Source organism: Berghia stephanieae, chromosome 1, assembly GCF_034508935.2.
Source record: "Berghia stephanieae isolate SIO BIC M18660-M18661 chromosome 1, UCSD_Bste_1.3, whole genome shotgun sequence".
Taxonomy (NCBI): Eukaryota; Metazoa; Mollusca; class Gastropoda; order Nudibranchia; family Aeolidiidae; genus Berghia; species Berghia stephanieae.
In genome coordinates this window covers 79,455,293-79,464,789 of record NC_088360.1, presented here as the reverse complement: position 1 = coordinate 79,464,789, position 9,497 = coordinate 79,455,293, and the positions used below count along the sequence as shown (strand labels likewise).

Sequence of the window (9,497 nt, the reverse complement as noted above, 5' to 3'; positions counted from 1 at the left end):
TTCAGCACCCGTACCCAAAGGGTAGATGTGGAGAGTCAAAAGATTGTTTTCAGAGTTTGAGTTTGCACACGCAAGACAAAAGTAAGAAAAGGAGACTGGGTTGGGTCATACAGTGCACGAGCATTAAAATTTTTATCCATGTCTTCGGTTCTTTACCCCCGCTCCAGTCTGAGACCGCCTAGAAATCTTGCACAAACACAGACACACGACTCGTTGTCAAGACGAATAGATGCTAATGCCAAAGATTGAATAGAAGATGAACAAGTACAAATATATGATGAACAGATACAAAATATCTCCAAGTACACTTTTTTTTAAAATTCACTTCAACTTCAAATTTAATCATTTCTTTGTAATCAAATACATCAGCAAGTCTACATCATTCCCAATTATCTGCCGTTTGTCTTTCTCAACCATCTCCACAGAGCAGTCTTGTCCTACATAGATAAAAGAAAATAAAAACAGATGAGAACAATATTATGACTAAGGGCTATGACACTTTACAACTTTGTTCTGTGAAAAAAAAATGAATTTACGTTACTTATCAAAGAATTGAATACCCATAATAAGAACAACTTTAAGTACATGCTATCTGAGAACTAGTAATTCTATTTTTTTTTTCTAATCCATCTTAAAGTCATAGATTGACAGACATACAGACAAACAGACAGACAGACAACCAGAGACAGAGAGACAAAAAGATAAATAGATAGATAGATAGATAGATAGATAGATAGATAGATAGATAGATAGATAGATAGATAGATAGATAGATAGATAGATAGATAGATCGATAGATTGACAGATAGATAGACAGATAGATATATAGATAGATAGATGGTTTGATAGATGGATGGATAGACAGTTAGATCGGCAAACACACACTGACACATGAATAAATAGACAGACAGAGAGAGAAAAGGACAGTCTTAACGATAGGCAAAGTGATAGAAAGAAAAAAAAGTTCCTACGTTTAGATAAACAAGATGAAAAAAGAAATAAAGAGAGAAAGAAAAGAAGAGACAGAGAGAGAGAGAGAGAGAGAGAAAGAGAGAGATAGAGAGAGAGAGAGAAGAGAGAGAGAGAAAAAAGAGAGAGAGAGAGAGAGAGAGAGAGAGAGAGAGAGAGAGAGAGAGAGAGCGAGCCTTCTACACGACATCTTTCATAAAAACTTTTTACATATCAGCCACTTCTATGTACAGCATCCACAAATTATTTTTGACTGCCCTCAAAAGCTCTCTATCTTTGTAAATGTTTTGCAAAAATGTCTTAGTTTGCAGTTGCAGTGTGGAAAAAGGCAATTTGTGATTGCATCAGTATAAAAAACCACGGGTACAGATTACATGTGATATGAGTGAAACTAAAACGAAACAATGCAACAATTACTTTCTATAATCTGAGACATATAACAGCAAAAAGAATGTGTACTGTACCAATATATTTGGCATGCAGAGCACCAAACACAAACAAAAAAATTGTCAATTTTTATGAATAAAATAAGAATTGAAAATGAAAAAGAATTCTGAATCATGACTATCAAAAGCACATCCTTGTATATCAATAAAATTCGTCATGCTAAGGAAAACATAAAAATATGAGTCATATATCTATAACTATAGAATGCCAATAACAACTTACCGAAAAGTAAATTCATTTCATCTTCAAACACCGGGTAAGGTGGTGGGAAGCCTGGAGTGTCTAAAAAGAGAAGATAGGGAAAACATAAAGAAACTTTACAAATGATTCATTTACAACACGATCAAATCTGTCTTCAAAGATTCTTATTGATGGCAGACTCAGACTTATCATCAACAAGGGAGAACTTTGCTCATATTAGTGCTCAGATTATTTTTTGGAGGAGTAAATAATGAGTTTCCTATATGGCCATGTAATTCGTGTAGACATCCTTTGATGATATAAGCCTACCTTTTGATGTCTGCCATCACATTTTCTTCAGTCATGGCTGATAGGTAAAAAGCCAAGTTATGTTCTAGTTATATTTGAAACAAACAAAGTATATCACCAATCTCGTCTCATTGAAAAACAATAAATGATATACATATCAAGAAAATTGGCCGATTAATAAAGAAGTTGCTTACAAAAGCTAAAATAATCAAAAGCAATTTTTTAAATCAAATTTAGAAGTAAAACTGTTGGTTTTCAACCGATTTTTCTGAAATAAAAAAACAATGTTCTTTTTTTTTTCTTTTCCAGATGATTTCAGCAATGCGACTTTCAAATTCCTCAAAATAATATTTTTTACTTTTAGATATTAGATATTAGGCCTACTCAAAAAGCTATTACATTTTTTGCATAACAGCAGTATATATCTTGATGGATAGTCGCGTCTTTGTTTTAGACGACCGATTAGAGAGCCTATGATTGATTGAAGACTTTGGGCCACTTGACTCACCATTCTACAAGAACAGACAGTGGCGGTGGATCAAAGAGGGTAACATTTTTCTTTCCCATATATTTATCTTGGTGCTAAATAATACAAAGTAGCAATTTCGCATCTTAAAAAAATATCTCCACGAATGACAAAATCAGCCTTCAAATAAGGAAGTTATAAAACATTCATAATAATTTTTTTAAGTTTACAAAAATTGTCATCAAAGTCAGTTTTCATCACCAAAGTCGTAAAATTTGTCAGATTTTTACAAAACAAAGTGCAATGTCAATGATTTCCACAAACATACAAAATAGGATCTAAATCGCAATTTCTACAATATATTTTATTGTTTATCGGCAAATTGATAAAAATCAAAGCTGAAAACATCCTGCAGAGGCCTGCCATTTCCTTCACAGCGATTGGATTTTACTTACTGAGTCCAGTCTTGACTACCCCGCCCATGAATAATTGGATGTTGTCGGTTTTTGTTGGGTTGAATCGTAAGAGTTAAAAGATAACTGCGATATAAACTATAAAGTGCGGCAATGTGGTCTAGTGGTATGACCCTCGCTTTCGGATCAGAAGGTCCTGGGTTCAAGCCTCACTCGGCACATAGTTGAGTCCTTGGAGAAGGCTCTTTACTCACATTATCTCACTGTACTCAGGTGTAAAATGAGTATGGGCTGTTAACAGCGTTGTCCCTGTCTGGAAAAAATATAATATCGCCTAACAGGCGTATGTCCCTTCTTAAATGTTAAATGTTGCTGTTGACAAGCGACCCCTGGTAAAGCATATTGAGCACATTTCTGCCATCTTAAGAAAAATGACCGTATGTTTACTTGTAATAAGACGTCACATACGGTCTTTTTTCTTAAGACAGCAGATTTAGTGGATATTGCACTATATAAAAGCTCAATTAATTTTTTTTTTAACTCAATTTTCCTATTTATTTATCTGTTATGATAGCAATCTTTATTTCACTAATTATCATGTGATTGTTGGAATTTAATAGCGTAATATGCTGATTATATTTTCTCTCATGATGACAAAATTGTTTAAGTTTGCTAGGCTCGTTTGACATGAGCAGAGGTTGAGTATTTCAGTCTGATTTAATCATAACAATCTGCATATTAATTTTAATTGCACAACATAAAAAAATGCTGCATTTTTGTATTTAAAGCATGCTTCAGTCCTTACTCTCAAGAACCAATCAACTAATATGTGTTGTTTCTTTTTAATAATGACAAACCTTTAATTTATTGTTATTAAGGCATATATTCAACTCCCTTCTGTATCAATTTATGGTTACTATCATATCTACAACAAGACCCCCCCCCCCTGCCAAATTTGAATTATGCTAAGATCACAAGCTCACCTTCAAAAATGGCCACATCATATTCAAACACTTCAACCAACATCTTCCCATCAGGTTTCAGCAAGCTTTTCATCGATGTGGCGTATCTGTATTGGAATGGCCCAGTTAACATTAAAAATGCAATATATAGCAAACAGTTAACATACAGATTTTGTCAAAATAACAACAGCATACAATTTGTACAAAAGTGAGCAATGTTCTCTTTTTTCCATGAACCATAAAGGAATTGAACTATCTCCCAGAAGATTTAATAGTGACAGCACTGAGTCATGAACAATAATTATTGAACATTGGGAGCGCATATAACATGGTGCAGCGTTTGCCTTTGGCTGCCCTAACTACAAAGAAGAAATTTAAAAATTCAGTCATTTGTTGGCTCAAGTTAATTCTCTAGAACCAAAATAAAATTCTGTTTTATTTAGAATTATTGTACTAGCGTAAAAGATGATAGCTTTGTTACAAGTAGACTTAACCTAGCAAATAGAAAAATGTGTGACAGATAAAATTTGTAAATTTTTTTTTTTTTAAATAAGTCCTTACGCTTTGACATCCTTTCTGTCCAATGCAACAAGGGATCCTCTGTCCCAAATGCAGTCGAATTGTCCTTCAATGGATCTGAAATAATTATTGTTATATTAAAACAAATTTAGAAAGCAATAGTGATAACGAAATCAATTTAAATATTATAAAAAGCATATTTGTGCATGGTTACTCGTACCTCAAGAGAATGAGGAGTTCAAACTTTAAATCAAAGACAATAGTCTTTTTCACGTAAATAATTTGGTAATACTTGCATCTATTGGCATTAGCTGAGTCTTATCGTCATTTTAGCTTTATAATCAGTTCAAAATTATTCATTATAAATATAATTATTATATGATTACTCAAAAGAAGTGATATAAAAAAACTAAAAAATTTTTATCAAACCATATGCCTACTTAATATAAAGACAAAAAAAATAGTGGTAAATGATTGAATGAATATGTACAAGCCAAAAAAATATATATATTAATGCTATAATCATAGTCAACATTAATATTATTTATGCTAGAAGTCCTTTTTTTTGTGAAACTCATGTCTCAATCAGGTAATTAAAAGACGTTCATTACTGACTTATCTAAATATCAGTAATTAATCGATGTAAAATTATCTAAAATTCCAAATGATTGGAATATGAGATTAAATTCTACCATCAGCTTACTTGTTGAACTGGAATATATCACTGACATACAGCTTCATCTGTCTGTCTTTAATCTGAATTTGGTTTAAAATTAGTGTTAAGTAATTATAACAAAGTGGAATGTTATAGTACAGAATAAAGGTAATAGAACGTCTTAATCAGGGAGAATCAAATTTGTAAAAATGCACTCTAAGTCTGAATTACAACATTTTAGTTATCTTTTAAGTCTATATATATATGCACTATTGTTTACTTACAAACAACAACTAATTTTCTTCATAATTCTTATTATCTTATTGACTTTACATTCAATTTTTGGTATCAGATTGACTTCAACATAGTGACAGCTGATATAAACTGCAATGAATATAGTGGGTGCATACACATCCATACTTATCCTTTAAATATAACCCATCAATCAAGTAGAAACAAAACATTAAACCGGAGCACCATTATTCTTAGCCTATGTGTATTGTAAAGCAACATTTATAGTTCAAAAGTCATTGTAAAACCTTCTTCGTGCTAGTGTACAGTTTATAACTGATTAGGGGCTGTTTAAATAGCCTTACATCTTAGAGAAGGAGGGTGTGTGTTTGGGGGGGGGGGGGGGGTTGTTTAACCAAATCTAGTAATATTTCACTTTTTGTGGGATGAACATGTCTCAACCGAAACGAACGTTTCGGTGTAATTTTGCAACTGATATATGACGTTTTATTGTTTTGATGTCTTATATTGGTAATTTGGCATTGACAAAAAAAGAGTCCCAAAGAGGTCTAAGATTATAATTGAAAGCTCCTAAGAGACAATGAAACTAACAAAAACATAAGTGGAAATGAAAATTGTGGAATATATTGCATTTGAATTGAAGTAAAGAACTTCCTCTGTTGAAATCACTAGTATTTTCCTCTATAATGTCATAGGAGCCAAAGACCCCCAAATCAGAAAATCATACTTTCTAGTATTTTTCTCTTTGAAAGTCATGGGGGCCATTTGGACCCCAAGTCGGAAAATCTCAAATTCCAAATGAGCATGTTCAGTCTGAGTATACTATGCATGTGACAAGCTTGAAATTTGGCAAGGTCATGGAACTATTCATATTAGGTAAAAACACAAAATTCCAGGTCTCTGCGTCAAAAATTGACAGTTTTACGATTTAAAAACATACCCCTGGGGTACTTTTGGCTCCCAACACTGATAACAGGGTTAAGGAATATAAATACGACACATTGCATGATAAAATTATCAAGAAAGTAAATTAGTAATGCTTCCATTTTTTTTTCTCTCTCTCTCTCTCTCCTTGGTTATATAGACCATAATCATTTTAAACAAAGTCAATTTGTTCATTCAAAGAAACAGTGGTATTCATAGGAATTGTTTGAATGCGACAAGCATTAGTTGGGTCCACGTAAGCATTTATTTACGGATCAAACAACTTAACACTGGAACTTCACGAATGGTACAAGAAAAGTCAAATAATCATATAACGAAGACAGAGTGCGTCCTACACATAACAGTTTAAAGAATCAAATGTGATATACAAATTTTGGTTTTACTGTTGCACTAAAATCTTTTTCTAATTTCTACCATAAAGAATGGAATGGGTGCGGGATATGTTTCTTATTCACATATAGGTTGTTTTTTTTATTTCATAAACCTAAAACAGTATAAAACACTTATATATATATATGTATTTCTATATTCGAAAAAGAAACTTTTTCTCTCCGGACTGTTTGATTGACACCCATTTTTTATCACTTGTGTGGCACTGATATCACCTTGTCTGATGAGACAGCTGTGCTTTACATCATTAATTGGAATAAATAAAGTTCACGTCACTTGGCTTTTTTGTTATTAATTTTAGACCACCAGGGAGATGACCAATTCCCACTCTATATGATCTACTATAGACTTTAATGGTATCAAATAGTTTTGAGTGTTCAATACAATTGTTTTGACGGACAGAACTGGTGAACATTTCCAGCAGCACATCATAATTTTGATGGATAAAATGAGGGATAATTAAATTGTGAAAGCATTTTGATTCTAATTCTATTTACTCATAAAACAACACACAAACAAGTTGGAAGCAGCATGAAATAAGAATAAGGAGCAATTCTGTCTTAACCCCCAGGCAGCCAAGGCCCTCTTCAAAATCCCAACACTTTCTTTTTCACAAAATGCTGTATATTCATCATCACCTTGATCACTTCACATCCAGGTCCCATGCTTTGAGCTTTTTCTAAAGACCACTCTAATCCTTGTTCACTGCAAAAATCTTCCAAACTTTTTCTGACCCCGTCCACCCCAACGACAGTGTGGCCTTGGTCTGACAGCCTGAAAAACAAATAAGTATTAATCACATGGCAATCTAATTTCTTTTAACAAGGATCTGTGATCCTTTCCCTTAAGTTGTTCTTGGGCAATCTTGGGAAAATAATGTGATCTTATTCTGATGACATTTGACAAATTAGTGAGCAGGCACTGGTGTAGGTAAGATAAAGATCTGACAATGAGTGTCTGATACATTGGTAAACAAAGCAGAAATCATTTGAGTAACTCCACTTCTATTTTGAAAATATCAAAGTGACAAATAAGGGAGCAGGCACTGGTGTAAGATAAAAATCTGAAAAGGTGCAAATAAAACAATGCTAAAAAAAACCATAAACAAAACTACAAGAACAAATCATCCTAAAAACTCAGCCTTCCTCGACTAGGAGTTGAGCTTGATTACCAATCAGACATGCTACCTTTTCACCAGAGATTACCCGATAGTTGGGACTCTTGTGAAGAGTATAAGCATTGAATTCTTATTATATTCATTCTGTTGACATGGTGATAAACTGTACGTAAAGCACTCACTATTGGACCATATATGTTTTTCAGACTATAAAACTATTTTATTTATAAAAGAGAACATCATAGATGTCTATATTATCACCAAAGTTGAGATTTGATTCAAGAACCACACACAAAAACTTACACTGGTCTTACATAAGAGATGCGTTTGACAACAAAAATATTATACCTGAACATTGAAAAAAAATTGTCCTTACCATTTCATGTCCACCGTTTTTCCACATAGTGGTACAAAAAACTTCTTTGTCTCTCCTTCTTTAAAAAGCAAAGATTTATGTTTTTGGAGATGCCTGGTGTAAATAAAAGTAAATAAATGAGTGAATAAATAAATTACATCCAAACAAAAATAATTACAACTTAAATTCAGTCATCTTTTCATATACAATAAGTAATCAATAATTACAAAAGTATAATTATACTTATATTATTGCGTATTAGTAATTGTGTCTCAGAGAGGAATGCTGCCATTAAAGATCAGATAAACGATCAGAAATAATAAAAAGTAGTTTAATTGAATTGACTTCAATATTTTTTTTATTGCTGGTAAAAAATATACATACATCTTTTATACAAAAAAACAACTAGAAACAACAACAACAACAACAACAACAACAACAACAACTAAAAAAATTGGAACGGTTTCTGTGTAATCTTTCTCTTCCAATTAAGCAGCTTTGACTGTATTTTTATTCTTCTATCGCCAAATTGACAGTAAGACTTTACTTAGTCTGACTGTCAGTTAATTCATATGAAGAAGAAGAAGAAGAAGAAGAAGAAGAAGAAGAAGAAGAAGAAGAAGGAAGAAGAAGAGAAGAAGAAGAAGAAGAAGAAGAAGAAGAAGAAGAAGAAGAAAGAAGAAGAAGAAGAAGAAGAAGAAGAAGAAGAGAAGAAGAAGAAGAAGAAGAAGAAGAGAAGAAGAGAAGAAGAAAGAAGAAGAAGAAGAAGAAAGAAGAAGAAGAAGAAGAAGAAGAAGAAGAAGAAGAAGAAGAAGAAGAAGAAGAAGAAGAAGAAGAAGAAGAAGAAGAAAGAAGAAGAAGAAGAAGAAGAAAGAAGAAGAAGAAGAAGAAGAAGAAAAGAAGAAGAAGAAGAAGAAAGAAGAAGAAGAAGAAGAAGAAGAAGAGAAAGAAGAAGGAAGAAGAAGAAGAAGGAAGAAGAAGAGAAAAAGAAGAAGAAGAAGAAGAAGAAGAAGAAGAAGAGAAGAAGAAGAAGGAAAGAAGAGAAGAAGAAGAAGAAGAAGAAAGAAGAAGAAGAAGAAGAAGAAGAAGAAGAAGAAGAAGAAGAAGAAGAAGAAGAAGAGAAGAAGAAGGGAAGAAGAAGAAAGAAGAAGAAGAAGAAGAAGAGAAGAAGAAGAAGAAGAAGAAGAAGAAGAAGAAGAGAAGAAGAGAAGAAGAAGAAGAAGAAGAAGAAGAAGAAGAAGAAGAAGAAGAAAAGAAGAAGAAGAAGAAGAAGAAGAAGAAGAAGAAGAGAAGAAGAAGAAGAAGAAGAAAAGAAGAGAAAAAGAAGAAGAAGAGAAGAAGAAGAAGAAGAAGAAGAAAGAAGAAGAAGAAAAGAAGAAGAAAGAAGAAGAAGAAGAAGAAGAAGAAGAGAAGAAGAAGAAGAAGAGAAGAAGAAGTAGAAGAAGATAGAAGAAGAGAAGAAGAAGAGGAAGAAGAAAGAAGAAGAAGAGAAGAAGAAGAAAGAGAAGAAGAAGGAAG

At 32.6% G+C, this 9,497-nt stretch overlaps 1 protein-coding gene across 3 annotated transcripts in view; it reads right to left on the bottom strand.

The window, feature by feature from the left end:
* Positions 1-320: 320 nt before the first annotated feature.
* Positions 321-9,497, bottom strand: part of LOC144958298 (putative thiopurine S-methyltransferase) — a 10,758-nt gene continuing 1,581 nt past the window's right edge. For all 3 annotated transcript variants that reach the window (XM_078890185.1, XM_078890202.1, XM_078890193.1), the window contains exons 3-9: positions 8,001-8,093; positions 7,146-7,281; positions 4,969-5,021; positions 4,308-4,382; positions 3,768-3,853; positions 1,639-1,698; positions 321-437 (exon numbers count right to left, since the gene is read on the bottom strand). In XM_078890185.1, coding sequence (XP_078746311.1) covers positions 343-437; positions 1,639-1,698; positions 3,768-3,853; positions 4,308-4,382; positions 4,969-5,021; positions 7,146-7,281; positions 8,001-8,093 — 598 coding nt within the window. In that variant the 3' untranslated portion in view covers positions 321-342. The remainder of the gene's footprint in view (positions 438-1,638; positions 1,699-3,767; positions 3,854-4,307; positions 4,383-4,968; positions 5,022-7,145; positions 7,282-8,000; positions 8,094-9,497) is intronic.